The sequence below is a fragment of the Phallusia mammillata genome, chromosome 7 (assembly GCF_965637545.1).
Source record: "Phallusia mammillata chromosome 7, kaPhaMamm4.hap1.1, whole genome shotgun sequence".
Classification (NCBI taxonomy): domain Eukaryota; kingdom Metazoa; phylum Chordata; class Ascidiacea; order Phlebobranchia; family Ascidiidae; genus Phallusia; species Phallusia mammillata.
In genome coordinates, this window is record NC_137258.1 from 23,641,933 (window position 1) to 23,662,949 (window position 21,017).

The 21,017-nt window shown below is 38.0% G+C and overlaps 2 protein-coding genes across 2 annotated transcripts in view; one reads left to right on the forward strand and one right to left on the reverse strand.

Annotated features, from left to right (window-relative positions):
• Nucleotides 1-21,017, reverse strand: part of LOC145239278 (transcriptional regulator ATRX-like) — a 29,341-nt gene that overhangs the window by 1,771 nt on the left and 6,553 nt on the right. The window contains exons 11-25 of the mRNA XM_080102581.1: nt 20,292-20,396; nt 19,776-19,897; nt 19,210-19,317; nt 18,595-18,800; nt 17,320-17,376; nt 16,871-17,048; nt 6,486-6,725; nt 6,039-6,216; nt 4,981-5,163; nt 3,679-3,834; nt 2,879-3,187; nt 2,138-2,218; nt 1,369-1,515; nt 823-915; nt 433-526 (exon numbers count right to left, since the gene is read on the reverse strand). Of these exons, the coding sequence (XP_079958707.1) occupies nt 433-526; nt 823-915; nt 1,369-1,515; nt 2,138-2,218; nt 2,879-3,187; nt 3,679-3,834; nt 4,981-5,163; nt 6,039-6,216; nt 6,486-6,725; nt 16,871-17,048; nt 17,320-17,376; nt 18,595-18,800; nt 19,210-19,317; nt 19,776-19,897; nt 20,292-20,396 (2,257 nt within the window). The remainder of the gene's footprint in view (nt 1-432; nt 527-822; nt 916-1,368; nt 1,516-2,137; nt 2,219-2,878; nt 3,188-3,678; nt 3,835-4,980; nt 5,164-6,038; nt 6,217-6,485; nt 6,726-16,870; nt 17,049-17,319; nt 17,377-18,594; nt 18,801-19,209; nt 19,318-19,775; nt 19,898-20,291; nt 20,397-21,017) is intronic.
• Nucleotides 8,202-16,302, forward strand: LOC145239281 (putative ammonium transporter 1). Its single transcript, XM_080102584.1, has 10 exons — nt 8,202-8,480; nt 8,871-9,088; nt 9,522-9,693; nt 10,474-10,645; nt 11,006-11,130; nt 11,584-11,745; nt 12,732-12,890; nt 13,160-13,318; nt 13,817-13,949; nt 15,623-16,302. Exons 1-10 carry the CDS (start codon nt 8,387-8,389, stop codon nt 15,780-15,782), a joined length of 1,554 nt encoding a protein of 517 aa, XP_079958710.1. The 5' UTR covers nt 8,202-8,386; the 3' UTR covers nt 15,783-16,302.

The following is a 21,017-nucleotide window of genomic DNA, read 5'->3' on the forward strand; positions in this document are numbered from 1 at the left end:
ACGACAAATCTGGTAATTATGCAAGCTGGTGGACAAAACAGATGTTTTATATTTTCCAAAAAAGTCATGAATACGTAATTAATGCTTCTTGTACGTTTTGTTTGACTTCTTAAGCTTTTTGTCAAGCACAGTTGGTTCGGTTTTTGACCTTTGTTGTGTTGCATATGGAACGTGCAAACATAGCGAGCAGTGATTAACTTTCTGCAGACATTTGATTGGAAATGGTAACCGAATGTGAAAACGTTTGCAATAAAATGTTTTTTCTGTCTACAAGCTTGTTGGTAAGCTTTAGATCAAGGTTGTATCCTGTTTTTAATATACCGATAGTTTTTCGACGTTTTCTGCTCACATTTTACGACCTTAAGCTGTAAAGCTGCTTCAGGAAAATCTTTTGGAATATTGTGGCTCAAAGCTCATACCGTAACTACCCACCTCCTGTTGTCTCGTTAGCGCCACCATGCGACGACAACAGTTGCGCAAAAACGCTGCGAGCGAATGACGAAGCTTTGCGTAAATTCACTTCTTCCTAAAGTAAAAAAATATCAAGTATTAAAATCTAATTAAAGAATTTATGAACTGAAAAACGGTTTAAGCTACAGCTGGATTGTTTACAGTACAATTTCCATCCTATTTCAGTGAGATATTTGTGCTATTACCGAGCTAAGCCATTGCAGTTGCCCTTGTTAGGTAACATTTAAACCTGTTTGGGATTAGTGCTCCTGTTGTTAACATATTTGTAAAAGGACAATTCAGAACACTCGTCGCTAAATCACAACGATTGTGAAACATTGTTGAAACTTCAAACAGAATTGTTAAACATACAGGTTTGTTTGTAGCAGCGGCTGTCGTTGAATTTTGGGCGGTCCCAAAGTTAGCGGCTTGGTCTGCTGTCGGGTCGAAAAATAACTTGAAAAACTGAAATTTAAAATGAATGAAATCACTCAAACTGACACCTAAGAACAAAACACATTAGTAAAGTAATAAGTGTTTCGCTTAAATCCGGGGTTCTTAACCAGATGTACGACATGCAGTGTGAAATCATACGCTCTTTAGGCATATTTGTAAAGAATGCGTAACAAGTTACTTTGTTATATATCTCGAACGGGTTGGTTTTATACTACTCACAATACTGTTTTAATGCATGCATCCAACACCCAAGTTATAAATACACTGAGTTTAATTCCTATTATTACAATTTTATTTATTTCCGTCGGCCATTGTAGACAGGGGGTACGAGAAAATTTCATTAAATCTTAAAGGGTACGAGCCCTAAAAAGGTTAAGAAACACTGACTTAAATCCTAAAAACAGACGGAGTTAAATTCATAATCAGTCGACACGAGCAGAAAGTTATCGATGATGTTCGCACCTTTTCTTCAAACCACATAAGTTGAGTCATATTTCCTTTCAACTCCTTTTCTGCAGCTGCTCTTATTTGTTGTTGTCGAACTTGCACTTCGATCGCCAACATTTTAATGCTGTCGTCGCTCATATGACGGTACATAGGGAGAGGTTTCTGTAAAAAAGCACAAACAATTGATTAGAAACAAACCCAAATAGAGACGAACCCATTTAATAGCACAATCTGTTTTGTGCATAGATTTTATAAACCCCAATCGTAGATATATGCTGAGAAAATTGGTCGGTTTTAATTCCAGTTAATTGAATATAAAAGCTTGACGAATAACTGAATTCCTTTATTTATTGTTTAATTGAAGCTAAATTTCGATGAAGCATATCAGAAGCAGAAATCAAACAGTCACGAAAGAAAACGATGAGTAAATTTTTTTTTACGAAAATACAAAGACGTGCAACATTTGTCTTTACAGGTTCGAACCCAGCATGCTCCCCAGGACGAATCAGTTATTTTTGTCTGTATATGAGTCGAGTGGCCAGGACCGTTTGGCCCAACTGTAGTGGTACTTAAAGTGGGTGCTAGCGCCCCTGAAGGTATTTTAAATCATAAAGTGCGCTTGCAAACAAAAAGGCTAATTAGGGCGCAGAATAAACATTGGGTAATCAAAAACGTAATAATACGATAAGTCAGTACTTCATGCTTTTAGAATAGCCACAGCATCAAAAAAGCGAGTATTATAGACGTAAAAAAGTGAAACCAATAATTAAACACAAACACTTACCAACGCTTTCACCATTTGATCGATATCCACCGATTTTTGTGCTTCAATACGTTTCGACGTTTCTTCTATCGCAGCACAAACCTTAAAGAACACCAACAATGTTATTTCGCAAAAATGAACCCTGTTTAAGTGGGCTGTGTCAAAGTATTAGATCGGATATTACAGTCTGAAAGTTTAAAGTATTGTTTCAATCAACCGGGGAAAAATACACTTAGTGGTGCATTTAATATTAAAACAGCACTAAGCATTCGCCATTGAAAAGGTTCTTAATGCCCTAAACATATGCGATGACTTTGCCTACTGTTTAATCCAGTTCTGCGTGGCATCATCGTCAAAGGAATTCACATCATTAACCGTCTTTAAAGTGCTAAATATCACAGAAATTTTGGCTTTAAGAAATTGTTTTGGTGGTCTTTACCTCTATGTTTCTTAGCATAACGTGTGTTTTTATATACAAGATATTGCTGCCAGGCAAAGGTTTATGGGGCCCTTCTGGCAATTGTATTTTTATGCCGACGTTTCGACGTCCTATACAGGTCGTCTTCATCAGGGTAAATAACACTGAATGCGACAGTGCGTGATAACACTTTCAGCGTTATTTACCCTGATGAAGGTGGCCTGTATAGGACGTCGAAATGTCGGCATAAAAATACAATTGCCAGAAGAGCTCTATTAACTTGTGTGTTTTGTTCATAGGAAACCTATTAAAAGCAACCGCATTAAGCAGAAACAAATACCAACCTTCATCATAAACGTTAAACACGACTTCGCAGTTTTCTGTTTTTCAGGGGACAAAATATGAACACATGGGATTAAAGTCCCGGTAATATCTTCAACCGTCACTTTACGCTTTACGCCATCCGCCATTGCTTGTTGTTTGTAGAGTAGGAGTTTCATAAGGACTTGTTGTCGATGGAACTCGTTCATAAGATACTGCGGTCCCACAAAGTTGAGACCACCAATGGGTAAATTCACTTGCTGACTCATTAACGCCCCCATCTGGCTCATGTCACCCAAACCTGGATTAAGATTGAGGTTCATTCGACGGCCCTGTGCATAATATGGTAAAGGTTAGTGGGTCATTGCTTTATTGTAGTATTCTATTTGAATATGTTTTTTTTGTATAGTTTACTAACTGTATAAAGACCAAAGCTTGCAGAACTGTTTAGGTGCTGGTTTTTAATTCTTTTTAACTAAGTCATCATGTGTCGTTTATTACTGTTAAAAAAGTACTGTTTTCTAGGAAAAAACGAAGAATGGTCTACTTAAATTCAGTATCTTGATGACAAAAACAATAAAAAATAATTTTTAAAAACAATAACTTAAAATAATTTACGACAATCATTCGAAGTACAATAAATGTAACATGGTTCTTAACCTAAAATTTCCGAAAACTGATTTTCTAACCCTATCCCTCTTTTACTGGTAAATAAATAATTCAGCTCTTTGCGCAACCTATCAGAATTTAGCTAAAAGTGGGTCTGCCGTGAGGTGTAGTGTTAGTAGATTTTCCAAATATCATCACCCAAATTTTCTCTCACTTTTTTCTCATTCTCATACTCCTCCCACGCTGCTCTTCGCTCCTCCTCCGTCAGCTCCTCCGTCTCCTGGTGGTCGAGGAGTGAGTCGTGTTGGTGGTAAGATGCGATCAGATGTTTCGTTCCTTCACCAACTAACACTTCGGCCAGAAGTTTATCCTGTGAAAGCAAACCACTGGTTAAATACGAAAGAAAGTATTGGATGAATTTTTAGGGGGTTCTTAACAGTGGGCCTGTTTTGGTATTGTGTTTTGAAAATCGTTTGTTTTGTAATCCAGCGATTCCCAATCATTCTGGTGCCGTGACCACTTGATAACATTTGCCAAATTGCGGAGGATAAAATTAGCAGGCTATATATTAGGGTTGACTGTATTTTTTCTCAACAATGAACTGGTCCATGGGTTTATTCTATTGGGGCTGGTGGTCCATGGCCTAAAACAAGTTGGGAACCACGCCTTAGGCGACCCCAGGCAAATTGTCAGGCGACCCCAGTTGAGGTCGCGACCCACAGGTTGGGAACACCTGGTGTATTTTAAAAGCACTACCCGTTTTTTTCGAACAAGTTTCAACACAAAACACGTCACAAAAGGGTTATTGTGTTGTTTACATTGGCAGATGGTCAATTACCTGGGTTTCAAATTCACTTCTATAATCCCTATTACACATTAATAATGAAACCAAGCGATATCAAATTGCGTTGGTTTTTAAAACGCGTCCTGTGGTGTTTGACAATTGTTTACGTCACGAAAGCGATTGTGCGCATAGAAAAACCTACATTGATTCTGGATGCCATTAAGTTAGCTCTGCCAATGCGAAATGTATTTTGTCTTTAAAGTTCAAATCTATGCATCTTAATTAGTTTTCGTCTTTTTCCGGGATCAAACTTCAGAAGGATCAAATTTGCATAACTTACAAACACGTTTAAAAAATTGAGTAAGTTTAAAGCACCCTTTCTTGATCAAACGCGTGGAACAAACCAACGTTAGACAAAAACAAAATACGGACTAAAACAATATGTGCCCCCTTCCCTGAAAGACCCATAAAATGAGGTAGAGTGCGAAGTCAGGCTCGAATAAATTCCATTTAGTTTGAATGAAGTTCAAAGCCAGCCCGACTTGAAACCCACACATGCCTCTAAATCCTCATTTTTTACAATCTATAGCAAGATGTGGGCCTTATCCGTATTAATTTATAATAGGTAGATGCGTTTAATAGAACCAAAAGTTTAAGTTTGACCCGAAATAATTCCATTTCATTCAAATTTAGTCCAACCCGAATTCCTGCTAATCTAAACCGCCTCAATACCTTGGGCAGAGCATGGACTGGCAGGTCGTCGTTGTTCTCGGGAATAGGTGAAGGCTGGAAACTGTAAAGTTCCTGAAGGTCATGGGCAGTAAAATGACGATTTATCTGCTGCTCGTCAACGACGCGGAACGCCAGCGATTGTTTCGTCACTTGTCTGTCGTAGATCTTTTCTTCCATGGTTCCCTGCGTACGCATCAGACCGTGACATTTTTAAAGAGTGAAATTAAAATGTACATAGTGGTGGGATTCAGCCGGTTCGCACCAGTTCTATAGAACCGTCCCAAAAAATTGTATGAGGTCAGTGAGCTAGTTAGCATTACTGGTTACTGTCAATGGACTTTTTTTTAACAGAACCGACTGAAAAATATGACTTTCATGATAGAACCGGCTGACAAAAAAATGAATCCCACCACTGGATGTAAATGTAAAAGTGTGCCAAGTTTTTTAAATTATGACAACCGTAGTGTATTTGTGTAAAGTTTGTTACTCTTTTTGTGTTTGCTTATGCATGAACTATTTTAAAGATTGAGTGATTTTGTAGATGTGACAACTTGGTTGATCTCTCACTTAAGTATATGTTTGACGGACGACAACAATTTGATTCAAACCAAAGGTTCCAAAGCAAGAGTCTTAGATGAGATTAGAACCAACAACCTTGTGAGTGAAATGAAAATCACTAGGATGCGATATTGGCGAAAAGGATTTAAACGAAATGGTTGAATTAAACCATAGCCTCATTTATAGTTAATCGCATAGTGCAGTGGTTCTCAAACTTTTTTTCTTGCGACGCCTCTGGAAAGTTTTCTGGTCTTGCGACGCACCAGCAAATAAAAGTTAATGAGGAAACTGATTATGAAAGTTGTGTTTATTGATACAACCACCAAAAGCCACGAAACGGAACTATTATGAGACGCCCTTGGAAAATTGAAACGACGCACCAGGGCGTCGCGACGCACAGTTTGAGAACTACTGGCATAGTGACATAAAGACCCATGCTCTTGTAGTCATCGGACGTGACAGTAGAATTTGAATGTAGTCAAGTCATAAGGTTTACTCACCTGTGAGATAAGCCTGTATATGTAGCATATTTTGGTCTGACCGAAGCGATACACACGAAATATCGACTGGATATCGTGAGAAGGATTCCACGATACGTCAAATATCACGACACGGTTCGCTGCTACCAAGTTGACCCCGAGTGACCCCGCACGTGTCGAGATAAGAAAAAGTCGAGCTCTGAAAAAATGAACTGGATTTGTAAGCACTTTTTTGTTCAAAATTAAACCCTAAAACATCACAACTTTATCGGAGTAGGTACGTTTGTTTTATAAATAATTTAAACATGCATTTTTGATAATAAACAAATGGTATTTATCACACATTTTACAACAAAAAGCTAATAAGGTATCATAACCTATAAGGCCAACTTTTCCATATTTTGAAATGTCAAAAAATATGTCGCCAACAATGAGCACGTGACCAACATGACGTCACGCTTTACTGACCTCTCGTCGCTGACGTCATTGAACTCGTTGATCCATCTTTGCCGGGACTTTCCCAACGACGAACCGTCCATGCGGAAATAGTCGACGTTTTTGTACCAGGTCTGATGGAAACCCGGTGGGTGGCTCTCCTCATCGCCCCCTTGTGGGAGATCGGTTTCCATGCCAACGCACAGGCTGGTGGAGAGAGCCAGCATCTCCTCGATAAGGTCGAGTGACAACAGACTTTGGCTGAAAACGAGACTGAAACACAAGAAAATATTTTTATGGTTTGGTGAAAAAACGTACGTGAGGTATTTCTATTTGAATAAGTGATATTAATCAAAAACAAAACCGACAGACAGGTGCTATGTAGCAAGGATTTCGTGAACTGCAGATATTTTTATGATCATTATTGTCATCATCAGCGCACAATACTGTAGAACAGTAGTCGGCAACCGCCGGTCCGCGAGGGTTGCGTTACCGGACCGTATAATTTTTTAGGTCAGATGTTATAAAACGTTTGGCCCATGTATCCCGGGGATGATATACTAAATTAAGCGTTTTTATTGCTAAATATTTGTACTTTTTTGAAGACCGGTCCGCGATAGAATTTTAGTTTTAAAAACGGTCCGCCGTGCACAAAAGGTTGCCGACCCCTGCTGTAGAAGCTCTCTGCAGGTTCTGTTTTCAAAGTTACTTTCAATTCGATATCTATTGTGCTAAAGAAACCCAGTCATTCAAATTTGTACTAATGTTGCCAGGCATATGTACGAAAAAATGATAAAAATTAGAGATGTACCGAATATTCGGTTTGCCGAATCTATTCGGCCGAATCGGTCATTTTTGCAAAGATTCGGTTTCGACCGAATAATTTGTTGCGATTCGGCCGAAACCGAATCTTTTACGAACACAAATTTAAAGCATTAAACATGTCTTTTTTGCTCATTAAGGTACCACGGAATCTTTCAAAAGCCCAAACATAACGAAAATCGCGTCAATTTTTGTCTTTTTCAACACATTATCGTTTTTCCCACTGTAGTCAAAAAATTAGTAATTCATTGGCAGGTTGCCAATCATGCTTGAGGCAATTTCAAACCCCACAGAACTGAAATGAGGACAAAACACGACTATTCTGTACCAGTTGCCTGGTAGATGAACATTTTTTCATGTCTTACGCGTCGCGTACGACTTCGCGTGACGTCATAATTGATTCGGTTGATTCGGCCGAATTTATTCGGCAAAACCGCCGAATATTCGGTTTCGGCCGAATCGAAATTTAGCCGATTCGGTACATCACTAATAAAAATGCAATTTTGGCGGGCACAACCCACAAAAACACTCAAATACATAAACTTTAAACGACAAAATGTTTCGTAAAAGTAGGTAGGGGTTCAACAACTGTGCACAATATGCGTATGTGAAAGTCATATTCATGTTGCATTAAACATTTAATTATGAAGCACACAAAACGTATGTTCGGTAGTTAAGCCCGGTAACTAAAAACCAACAACAGATGGAATTGTTTGTTACATAACAACGGGAAGTTAAAATAAACAAACACGATTGTTACATAAATATTTGATCAAATTAACAGATTGCGAAACAGCAAGCAATCACAGCTAGATGTTATGAAGAGCTTTCATGCAAACTTGACACCTGTAATGGTGCGGATTAAGCGCTTTTTATTGTTGTGTGCAATGTATAAAAAGGTGACACTGTGCACTGTACTAGTCGCATTCAGTGTTATTTACCCTGATGAAGGCGACCTGTATAGACGGCGAAACGTCGGAATTAAAATACAATTACCAGAAGAGCTCTATAAACTTGATATTATGCCTGGCAGCAATAGCTTATATTTGTATAAAATGGTGTTTGGGAAAATTTAAATTAGTTCGTTGTTTTATCGCTAGGTTGGTGGCAAAATGATGCACAAGAACGACTCAAGCTATGGAGATTTACACAGGGAGCTGGAAACAATGAAGGAAAATCAGAACCAACTGTTTCTTATGTTGAACGGTCAGTCAGTTTAATATGTAATAGTGTGCAAGTGTGTATAGTGGTGCACGGCACATAAGTTTAAATGAAAACATGCTTGGATCGTATTTCATCTCAAAAAGCATTGGAAGCGTTTGATTCAAAAATACATAAGAGTACATAAGTATTTTGAGATGCAATTATTTGAAACTTTTTTAAATGTATTTGAGTCAAAAAATTATTTGTATCTGAAAGTATTTTAAAAGTAGAGAATTAAAATATTTTAAACAATTTAAAATGAACAGTATTTGAATCTAAAAACATTCTCAAATAAAATGTATTCGAATAAAATAGTAAAATAGATTTGTGCCAAAAACATTTGTTTTGTTTTTACGTTATCCAACAAAAACCTTTACAGCATATTTTCTGAAGGTGCATTTATTTTCTCGATGCAATGCGGGTTTGCGTTTCTCGAAGCGGGTTCGGTTCGCAGCAAAAACACTGTAAACATTTTGATGAAAAACGTCCTGGACTTGGGCATAGGAGCCGTGGCTTTCTGGGGATTTGGATATGGTTTCGCTTATGGTGACCCCGGCAACGGGTTCATTGGATTCGGTCAATTTTTCACCAGCGGTGTCAGCATCAAACCGGCAAGTTGGAGAATATTTGTACAACTTGATTAATTTGACTTAATTGTAATTTGTGTTTTATATAGTAAACAAAGTTGTTGTAGTCGATACTTTTACAAAAACAAAATTTTGACTTGTTTTGTGACTTTAAACTTATGTTCTTTGCTCAATAATCAACTATTTCTATGAAAAATTTGATAAAAATATGTGTAAAAATAATTAAAACCGTTTACTAAACAATATTTTATGTTTTTCACCACGGAATTAAACCAAAATGTAGAAAGAAATTAGATGTAATTTTTTAATTTAAAAAAGTTTTTTTTGTTTTTTGCTACTCATTTTAGTCTTTTAAAGTTTCATTTTTAACTTAAAAAACGAGGTTTTTTTGCGAGAAATTAGAAACAGAAAAAGATTTGAAGAAACAAACAAATTATTTTTTTAAACTTTATTTCAGGTTGTTCACCACGATCACAACACAACATTTCTGGTGTCAGATCCGCATGGTTTTCATGCCGCCTGGTTTTTCCAGTACGTATTCGCAGCCACCGCGGCAACCATCGTATCAGGAGCAATGGCTGAACGAACCCAGTTTTACGCTTACATCGCGTACAGCTTCGTTATTACCGGTAAGTGGAAAAATACTACTACGCAATTTTGACCCGTTTAGCTAAGATGAATATATTCAAACTGGGATCAGTCCTGAAGCGTCCATGTAGGCCCAGCGCCCATGGCATACTCATTTATAGTACGTGAGTCCCGGAAAAACTGCCTTGCCATATGGTGATTGCTTGGGTGATCTATTTGAATCGGTATAACGCTTTCACTGGGCCTGGCGTACTTTGATTTGACCCGTTTAGCAATATTTTTATTTACATCATATGAATTTTTAGTTTTGTATTTTAATTTAAAAGTGGTATCATCAATGTTCTGTTTTAATAAAATATTAATTATGACGTTATGGTGTTGTTGATTATGAGGCCACAATTCGAAAATTTTGCATCAAAATGTTTGTAACGGTAGAAGACTTTGATCGAGTACGGTACATACACCAGTTTTCGGTGGAGTTCAAAATTCAAACACATGTTAACTTCATTTGTTTATGTGCAATAGTCGACAGATTTCGTTTGACCGAGGAAAATTAAAAGCGGGCTGAAAATTGAGGCCAAACCGTACCCCAACTAAAAATAAAGCCCCAAACCTGGTCCGAAAGGACATTTTAAGGCCAAAGCCGGAGTTTGGCCTGAAAGTTGGTGTGATTGCGGCCAAAAATGAGGTTAAAGCCCAGTCCGACTTACAACTCTGCGACAAATATTATTTTACTAAACGCTTTGCTTGGAAATGGCTCCCAATTACTGTCCTTGGCTTGTTCCACCATTAATCAACCACCTTTTTTATCGCTATTTCAGGTTTCGTCTACCCAACAGTTGCACACTGGGTATGGTCGTCGGATGGTTGGCTCAGCTCAGGGGCAGGTACCGGGCTCCACATGCAGGATTTCGCCGGGAGTGCTGCTGTGCATTTATGCGGAGGAACAGCTGCTTTCGTTGGCTCAAAGATACTCGGGCCTAGGGCAGGAAGGTGGAGAATTCCCTCACATGAAACTTTTTTGTTGTTTCAGGGATGATGAGATTCACTGACACTTTGTAGTTTTAGCAAAATTTGAACGCATTTTGTGTTAGTGGTGTAGTGAAATTTGCCCGGTATTAGAACGAAACATCTTTCATGTAAATGCGTGATTGGGGATATGGCGCAACACGTACGAGCGAAAATTTGTTGGACATGTGTTGTTTGTCAAAATAACCAATTCTTTTACTCAGGATTGTGATACATTCTTACGGAAGCTTGTTGTACGACAGCCTGTGTAGTGCAGTAACTGTACCCCAAACTCCAAACAACACAGCAAAACGACGAACAGCGATCTGCTTGTTTGTTTTTCAGATTTTCAAAGACTGGAACACCGAAAAGCATCGACGGTCACAGCGTTGCATCGATGAGTTTGGGAGCTTTTATGCTGATGGTTGGATTTCTAGCTTTCAACGGGGGATCAAAACAAAGCATCACAGGTAGGAAATAAGTGTTTGTAGTACAGTGTTCAATATAACAATGTGAAGACATGCAAGATCAGAAGAGTTTGTCGGAACTCGGGAACCAAATAATATTGTAAATGAGAAAAATTCAACAACTTTTCCTTTTTTTTAACTTTTCCTTTACTAAATGAAATAACAGTCCGTCGTTGGATTGATAAACAACATGTAGTGAAAACTATGCGTACTGTGCAAAACAAATTAATAAGTGAAAGTGTAGAGCCATAATTACGACACGGGTTTAAGTATCTTGTGGTTTAGACTTCATTAAAATGACATTTGGCTTTTAAATAGTATAAAAAAGGACGAAATGCACAGGCTGAAACGGGGCGTTTTTGTAGAGAGTAGAGACCTTAAAAACAATTTTGTTGGTATTTGGCAATAGTTGTTTTTTTAAAATAGTTTTCCTCATTACAACATTTTGATTTACAGAATCAGGTGATGGTGCAGAAATGTCGTTGGCAGTGATGAACACGGTGCTAGGTGGCGCTGTTTCAAGTTTAGTGGCAACAGCTATAAACAAAATATACCACATGTACACAACAGGATTAGGACATTGGTCTCTTCCCATGGCTATCAACGGAGCTTTAATAGGTAAAATAATAAATAAACGTTGTTTAAAAAGTACACAATGCTTGTACAAGGCGTTGTACCGGTTCTACCATTTCTTTTGAGCCTTGCATTGAACAATTTAGCCAGCGGTGGGGTTCGAACCCATCAACATTCGAGGCAAAAAGGTCAGGAGTGATTTCTTCCATTTCATGAGCATAAAACACAAAAATTGCAATCTGATGTCGTCGAAAGTATTGAAATGGTTCTAATATTTTGCCTAAAAAGGCGAAATGCATGCTTTATAGCAGACAAAACGTATTCTATTTTCAAACATACTCTAATCTTTGAGCTTTTGGCGTACAAAGATTAATAGAAATGAAAAACAATAAATTGGGCCTAAATTTATATCATTCTTTCTTGCGTTTTCCGCATTTACACCAACCTCTTCTGTATCCAGCAACCAACTTTACATAATCTGCCATTTCAACCAAATGCAGTAACCTTTTACTATTTACATTTACACTATTTCTTTGAGCTTTTAGGGGTACAAGGACACACTGGAACAGTGTTTCTCAATCTCATACGGATCGCGTACCAACTGACGACCTTTTCTATCGCTGCGTACCACCTATCATAAACCCTGTTTACATTGGCAGGCCAAGAAAAGGGCCAATTTTCTCGCCCTGACTAGCATATTTAGCAATTTCAAAAGACTGTCCAAAACTCGAGTTTCGCCCAAACCAGGGCTGATCATAGTTGGGTCAGTTGAGTTGCAATTTCTAGATCGGACTTTAATTAGGTATCACAGAAAGCTACCCGCGTACCACCTGAAAAGTTCCGGCGTACCACTAGTGGTACGCGTACCACAGTTTGAGAACCACTGCACTAGAAAGAAAAAAAATCAACCTGCTTTTATGCACTGTTTTGAAAATTTTCGGTCATTATCAAAAACACATTCACCTAGCAACAAACTTCCCAATGACCTTATTTAAGTCATCAACTGAGTAAACTTTTCACTATTTGCACAGGAATGGTATCAATGTGTGCCGGGTGCAACGACATCGAACCCTGGGCTGCCGTCCTCATCGGTTTCATCGCCGGAAGTTCTTTCCTGTTCGCACGCCTCCTAGTGGTCAAACTGAAGGTGGACGACCCAGTGGACGCGGTGGCCGTTCATTTCTGTGGTGGTGAGTTTAGTCGAGCGTTTTGTCCAATACAATGGTTCTCATCAAGGAGTTAAATTGACCTCAAAATTGTAATGTTGATCTGTTTTTTCCCGCAAACGGAACATATTATTGCAAACCAAAACGGGTGAGAATGCACACACAGTGCACACTGTTTCAACCTTTAAGTACTCATCAGTGCAGCTGGCGACAAGACAAGATTCGCAAATTTCAGATGTTACAAAAATATCTGGTTATTTTTCATGCACCGATGTATAATATTGCTTTTTCAGGATTAATCGGAACAATCCTGACTCCGATCTTCGCAATTCGCGGACAATCTGACGGGTACGGACACCCGGTAGGTGGCGTGGTATACGGTGGAGGCGTGTTGGCGTGGAGTGGATTAGGATGGAACTTACTTGGAGCAATCTGCATAATTCTATGGACAGGTTTGTAGAAGGATATAGCCACACAAAAATAGTTGACACAAAGAATGTTAAAACGAGTCAAATGCAAGCAGGCTGAAATCGGGCTCTTCTGAATTTCTAGAAATTTAGAAATTGTTTTCTTCAAGTTTTTAATTAACCAAATGTTGAAGTGACTTTTAAGATCCCGAAATGGGATGTTTTGTTTCAAATACATACATTTGACGAAAAATCTTTTAGGTAGCCCATTAATTAACTAAAAGATTCTCACTTTCTTCTGAAAGTATCGTTTTGTTTAGTTCAAAAATCCCGGCTGTTTGTTTTCATATATCATTTGGAGCAATGCAGAACAAAATTCAAACGTCGCTTTTTTTTCACGGTTTCGAACCCAGGACACTCCCGGGGACGAATCCCGATCAAGGTTTTTTTTATGTCTGTATGTGGGTCAGGCGCGCCAGACCATTCGGCCAAGTTAGAAATAAATAACTAAGTCTTTATCTTTGGCGCCCTCTTGTGTTTCAGGATCTCTATGCTCCGTGTTGTTTTACGCCCTCATGCGGTTCGGGTTTCTCCGCATTCCAAGTCACGTGGAAATCGCCGGAATCGACCAGCACGAGCACGGTGACGTAATGTACCCAGATATCGTCATCAAAAAGTAAGTGCTGACGTCATCAGCGCATAAATGTGCAAAATCAATGTAACAGAAAAATTTTCAAACTTGTACATGAGGTAGCTGATAGATTTAGGACATTAAAAATTAGTGATAATTGTCAACAATTGTGACAAGTTTACTGGCCTGTTTGCTTGTTGAAAGCAACAGATTTGCTTCTTGAGAAACCCTTGACGTAGGTAGTGATACAGTAGTATATTAGCCATTTCAAAAATACTGAATAGATCGATCTTTGGTGTTCCAAAGCAGTGGTGTGCGACCTGTCTCTGTGGCCCATTAAAAGTCTAATCGTGATGATTGCACGGGGAAGGCATATGTCGTGGGTTCGAATCCCACCGCAGGCTAGATTTTTATAGCCTGTGCCTTGCCATGTGGGAAAGCTTGGTGATCGGCTAGTTTTATGTGACGTCTTCAACAGGCCTAGGGTACTATGATTTATCGCTGGACTGCATGAACGCATCAGGGCTGATCACAGTATCGAATTTATGTCACCAGAACATGTTGATTGCATGTGGCCCATAAGTAACAAAAGCTGTACACCTCTGTTGTTAGGAGTTTAAAGATATAACAGTGTTCAAAGCGTATTTACGGCTTAAAGCGGTGGTCGGCAACCACCGGCTCGTGAGAGGTTTGTTACCGGGCCGCATAATTTTTTTTTTTTTAAGGTTTACATCGGATCAAAGTTGTAATAACTGTAATTCGTTATTAGTGCTGAACATTTGTGGTTTTTAAAGGCCGGTCCGTGATAAACATTTTGGTTTCAAACAGGGGCGTATCCAGAAATTTTTAAAGGGGGGGGTCCAACAATTTTTTTGGGGGAAATCCCTAATGACGTCGTTCAAAACGACGCGTTATGCGGCAAAGCACTTTTTCCAAAATTGGCGGTTTCTCTACCCATCTAATTGACAGGAAGAACAGGTAATTTTAGCGAAAGCTTTGTAGTTTTCTGAATTCGCCGCTGCTATCTAGCTTACTCAGCCAAACTGCAGCTGCAAAATAAGCGTGACTGTCAGGTAATCAAAATCGTTGCTTAAAAAAACAGGGTGCAATTTCTAAAGAACTAAATCTCTTGCTGAAGCGGTAATCCTACTGTTAAGTTGCGCAAAGTCACGAACGCACTAAAGGTGGTAACTGCAGAAGGCACAAATTGTGCCTGGCAAGTAACAAATTACCCTAATAACATAACTCGATTTACATCGATCTAATGTTTTTGACAAACTATTACATGTTGGGCGGATCAAAGCAACACAACATTACACGTTTTTAACCCTTTTACATTGTTGAAATGCAAAAACAGTTTGATATGCTGCATTTAGTGCAGTTACCACTTAGCAAGAAACTGCTACCAGCGTCCTAGCCGGAACGTAACTTTCCGATTGTTAGCGCATAAACCTCCTTGTTACGTCACAATTGGCGATTAGATAACAAGCGAATACAAGAGATTCAAGGCTCGCGTCTTTGAGATAACGACTCCCTGTTATCACGCAGTGGTAAACGGAACGATTTTGGCCTATTTAATTTACGCACAACTTTTTGAAAAGGGGGGGGTCCGGACCCCCAAAATCCCCCCCTTGGATACGCCACTGGTTTCAAACCGGTCCGCTGTGCAAAAGAGGTTGCCGACCCCTGGCTTACAATATACTTTTTTTGCATTTCAGCGAGCAAATCTCCATGGAATTTGACAACAACCGAAATGTGACATCCATCACAACCACCACTGAGGGAGTGAACCCGAACAACTTGAGCACACCGCCTCCACCGTTCGAAGCTTGGGCAAAAAGTAACGAAGCAAAACCGCCAGGAACAATGGTCGATTAAGTCAAATTAAGAGGGATGAAGAAATAAAGAAGAAAAATGAAGACTTTTTTTCAAGACTGCTTGGGAACATTGACTTTAGATGTTTTGATTGTTACGGGGGTACAAAAAAACCCTTATTGCTTTATGTTTAAAGACAAACACTCATGAGAAAAAATGCTTAAAAAACCTCAACACCTTCTGCTTGAAGACATAATTTTTTTTTTTTTTTAAAGAAATAAATTGGCAAGCTATTTTGTACAAAACAGTAAAGAAAAGCTGATTTCAAGTAAACAATTGTTTAGATAGATGTGCAACATGTTTTCCGTATTTGTTATTGTGGATTTTGTAACTAATTTTTTAAAATATTTCGTTTCCATAAATATGTACAACTTAAATCTTTATTCAAGACTTCAAATCAGTTATTATGAACAGCAGGTTGCAATCACACTCTGTGAAACTTTTCCCAGTAGCTGTAAATGTCTTACTAAAGATCCGGGTCAATATCAGGAGTCACATATTAAATTGCTATGTTGTTGTTTGATTTATGTGTTTTTGTATGTTGAAGAAATCAGGGGGTATTTTGAAATACATTTTCAATTGATATTAGACTAAACCAAGCATTTAAGATAAAAGAACGGCAATCAGAGTTATAAGCCCGAAACCCTGCCAGAACATTGCAACAAAGCCTGAGTTAGGCCTAAAAGTTAGTGAAGTTGTGACACAAATACACCAGAATGTGAAGTCAGGCCCAATAAGAGCCCGATTGATTTAAATTTATCCCGAACCCGCCCAAAACTCACAAATCTTGCCTCAAAAACTTATTCAAATTAATCTCCAGTTTGTAAGTATCTTCAACGTAAAAACTGCTTAAAACTAAGAGTCTGTCGTGTCCCTGATTTGCAATAAACTAACTTTTTAGGGCTATTCATGTCTGATATGTGTATAAGACCACAAGTTGATAAAACGATCATGAAGGCAAGGTTGAAGACAGTGCACACTGTTTCGACCTATAAGGTCCCATTAATGCAGCTGGTAACAAGACATAGACCTATTGACTAGCATAGCCATCCAGAGCGGATATCAAAAAAGCAAATAACTATTCGACTTACACTTTGTCGTTGCATTCCCTTGCGTGTCTCAGAATCTCAAACAAAACCATTATTTTTCCGCTCACATCAAATCTCTTGTAAGCGTCGGTTTGTTGGTTCAGTAATCCAGCGTACCACGTGTCTGAGTCTTCGTGTTTTGTGTCGTCACAGTTGCCGTTTATCTCCGTCACAATACAATCTGAATAGTGGAAGAACGTTTTTACTTTGAATGTAGGCAACTCATTGTTCATTAATTACAACAGACGTTTTTTTTTCATGTAATCATCTAAAGTCATTAGAACTAGTTTGCAACTAATAAGGAATAGAAAACAATTTTGTTTGTTATTTTACAAACAGTCCTCTTTTTTAAACAAAATTGCGATTATTGCAGCATACAACGGATTTAAAAATTCCGTTTTCAACACGCAGTCAATATGTTTTGCAGCCGTGTCCAAAATCTACACTCTTACCATTGTCGGAACTTTCACTTGTGTCTCCCACCACAAGTCGAGACCGCGATTTCTTAACTAAAACATATTTAAAATGTAAACAAACGTTATTTTTCAACGTTGTTTAAATGTATCGCATATCTAGAAGCCACGTAAAATCAACAATAAGTTGCTAATGCAGAAACAAGAAACAAATTGTTTCTTAATTGCAAGGTGAAAAAACACACAAATGCATTACATTGGATCATGTAGCAATGGTACGACAAAAGCCAAAATTAAAGCGTGTGGCATGGTGTGAATATAACGTAAGTTGTGTTTAAGACAACCTAAACCAGGGGTGGGCAACCTGCGGCCCACGGGCCGCATGCGGCCCTTCATTAAAGGTTGTGCGGCCCGCAGAGACGCTTGGATTTCAAAAGTACTGGCAAACGAGTCCAATTATTACATATTTTTGAGCTGATTAATGCGCCTGGTGCTAGTTTACTGCGATCTGGCAAAATGTGGCTAGAATCAAATACGAATTATACTTGTAGTTAAGCATATTTGGTAAGAAACAAAGTAAAATCACTTTGTGTTATGCACATGTGCGGCCCGCGATCCAATTTTGACATTCATAATTGGCCCTACAGTAACAAAGGTTGCCCACCCCTGACCTAAACCAATGGTTAAAACTAGTGATGCACCGAACCCGACTAAAAAGGTTCGGGCCGAAACCGAATATTCGGCCATGAGGCCGAATAATTTCGGCCGAATCAGGCCGAATCTAAAATCCCCTTTCTTATGGATGTTTTCAACTAAACCTTGCGTTGTTGATGCGAGAGAACTCAATTTTGACAAACTAAAATCACTTTCACAATGTTTAAGCTTTAGTAAACATCTAATATTTTGCAGACAACGTGGCTCGTATTTTATAGATACAACAAATAGTTAGTTCCTGATGTTTCGTTTTGGAGAAAATGAAATTTAAGGCCTAAATTCAATGCAATAAGAAAGTTCGGTTTCGGCCGAATTTTTAAAAAAGTTCGGGCCGAAACCGAAACATTGGAAAACAGCGGATTCGGCCGAAATGTTTCGGCCAACCGAAACTTCGGTGCATCACTAGTTAAAACTAAAAAACTGTGAATTTAAAAGGTGAGTAATCACTGTTTGATTTTGATTTGTTAAGTTTACGATTAAAATTCGAAAGAAGGTGATTAAAGGAACCGCTACCTAGTATTCACGAACCCACAAATGCTTGAAAGAATATTTTAATCCAAATTTTTATTTATTCTTTTTGAATTCATCACGAAAACTTACCTGGTGAATTTTCAATCTGACCACGGAGCTTGTATCTCCCACACTTCCTCCTCGGTTTCCTCTCCTTTTCTCTTTCTTTCTCCTCTTCACTTTCCTCGGAGTAATCCCCCTCCTCCTCCTCGTCGCTTTCACTATTCTCTTCTTTGCTCTCACTATTCTCCTCCTCGCTCTCATCTTCGCTGTCTTTAAGACGACGAGATCGCATACTGTGAGAAATACAAGGAGTGTGAGTTAATGCAGGCAAAACATCAAAAACGAGTAACACATAACATGCAAACTACTTGCAGTATGAAAACACATGTAAAAACTCCATTGACAGTAACCAGTAATGCTAACCGGTTCGCTGATGTCATAAAATTGTGATGGTTCTATAGAACTGGTGCGAACCGGCTGAATCTACCACTGGTTAGAGTCATCCTGAACGTGGTAGTTATTGCAGATAAATCTTTTCTAAAGGATAATTTGAACAAGCAATTTTTAGTAAGTGGGATTAGTGTGCCAAAAAAGGTCAGGGGTAAATTTTGGATTCCAAATCTGCCAATTCCGAATCGGTAAACAAGATAAAAGTTGGGAATCTCTGATTAAGCAACATGTATAAAAACATGACAAATGAACCTTCTTGTTGTAGCAGAGGTATTTTTGGTTTCATCATCGCTATCGATCAAATTCACAATTCCATTTGGCTTGTTAGATTCCTTGTCGTCCGTAGGCTTTTCTTCAGACCTGAATTTAGAGCATGTTATTAAAATCCCCATTTAAATAATTCGGTTTGTCGGTAAACACATTGACATCATGGAGTCGCAAACTTTTTTCGTTTTATTACGGATGTAACAGAGGTGGGACATGGGACACTTGACTTCACAACATATGTTTTTCGGTGTTCCTGCTGTTTTACGTGAATGTTCAACAGTGACAATGGCTGGTATGAATGTATTTTAGCAAATTGCGCCTTACTGTATTACATGTTAATATACTGTTGCACCCACTTTGGGAACTACCAAATAATAGCTGCACAGTAAATAAAAACAAAAATGAACACTCGTTTGAAGAAAAGTGAGAAACAAAAAATGCAAGCTGCTTGTAAACAATAGTTTGCCTCCTTAAAGATGGATATTAATATTTGATAAATGCCAAACTCTGTTATGTAACAAACCACAAACACAGAAATCATATTTTCCTACTTTATTTTGGACGCAGATTCATTATCGTCACTTTTTTCATCCGACTCTGACTTATAATCCTCATCATCTGTCATGCAAGCATCTTCTTCAGAATCGTCCACAAAGTTTCTCATGTTTTCAATCTAAAATTGAATATAGTTTGTTTGCAGATTTTCAGTGATATAAAATTTCGAACTTATCTTTTTTGACAAATTGAGAGAAATAAACAAGCATGATAAAAAAAGAAATTCTTACATAATGTGGTTATGTCACATTTGGTCCTGATAAAAATCTGAAGAGATTTGATAGTCGGTCCAAACAAACTATCTGCCTCATACAGTGAAGGCATTTTTTGCTATAATGCCAGTTTTTAATTAGAGTAAAAGTCATAAAAAATTGAATGCTTCAGGATTTAGTTGTAAAGCAATGTACCAAATTTTGCAACATCTTAGGTCGTTGATAAAATTTAGTTTTGGAAACATTGCAATGCACCCAAATACATAGTAACTTTTTCAAAATATCTTAAAACAGTTTTACCTCCTTTCGTTTTGTATGAAGTCTCAATATTCTTGGATGCGTCCAAACTCTCATTAAGTTTTGATAATCAGCAAATAAACCGGTGTCTTTTGATGACGCAACAATCTTTAAATAAATCAAAGATATTAAATTTATCAAATAAGCAATGTTTCCATTAGGAATCCGTTTTAATTTACTACACATAGATGCAGCTGAGTTTAACAGTTAAAGACAAATCTGCAAGGTTTTGGGAAAGGAGGTTAATGGGAAAGGTGTTTGCAATTTTTCTGTGGTGCGTTATAGATTTTTAATTACAAGGCATTGTAAATGCTGAATCACATTTTTAATGCTGTTATGCATCATAATTTACCCACAACAGTCTGTGACATTATCTTAGAAAACCAATATATTCTGTTTTTACCAACATGTAAAGGTTAAATCGAACCAGTGCTACCAAAATCAAAAAGGGATGCATGTTTTTTGTTGTTGGCTATTTAAATATTAATTCGGTCCCAGATTGTCATATTGCGTAACAGCTCTAAACTGCTTAATGTGGCAAAGTTCTATGGTAAAGCTTATAGGTCAAAACAGGTTACACTGTCTGCAGCTTAGCATTTTATGGCTTATTGCTTTTACAAAGTTTTCATATGTATTTTAATGGTGTAGAAATTGTCATTTTGTGCAAAAAAGCTACAAGAGACACAAAATTAGGTGTAAAAGCTCTGGACTAACATCAATAAAGTAGTA

Coding starts and splice junctions, on each gene's coding strand:
- LOC145239281 (XM_080102584.1), top strand. CDS start 8,387: ATGATGCACAAGAACGACTCAAGCTATGGAGATTTACACAGGGAGCTG. Junction 10,646..11,005: donor CTCGGGCCTAGGGCAGGAAG/GTGGAGAATTCC, acceptor TTTGTTTTTCAG/ATTTTCAAAGACTGGAACAC. Junction 13,319..13,816: donor CTGCATAATTCTATGGACAG/GTTTGTAGAAGG, acceptor CTTGTGTTTCAG/GATCTCTATGCTCCGTGTTG.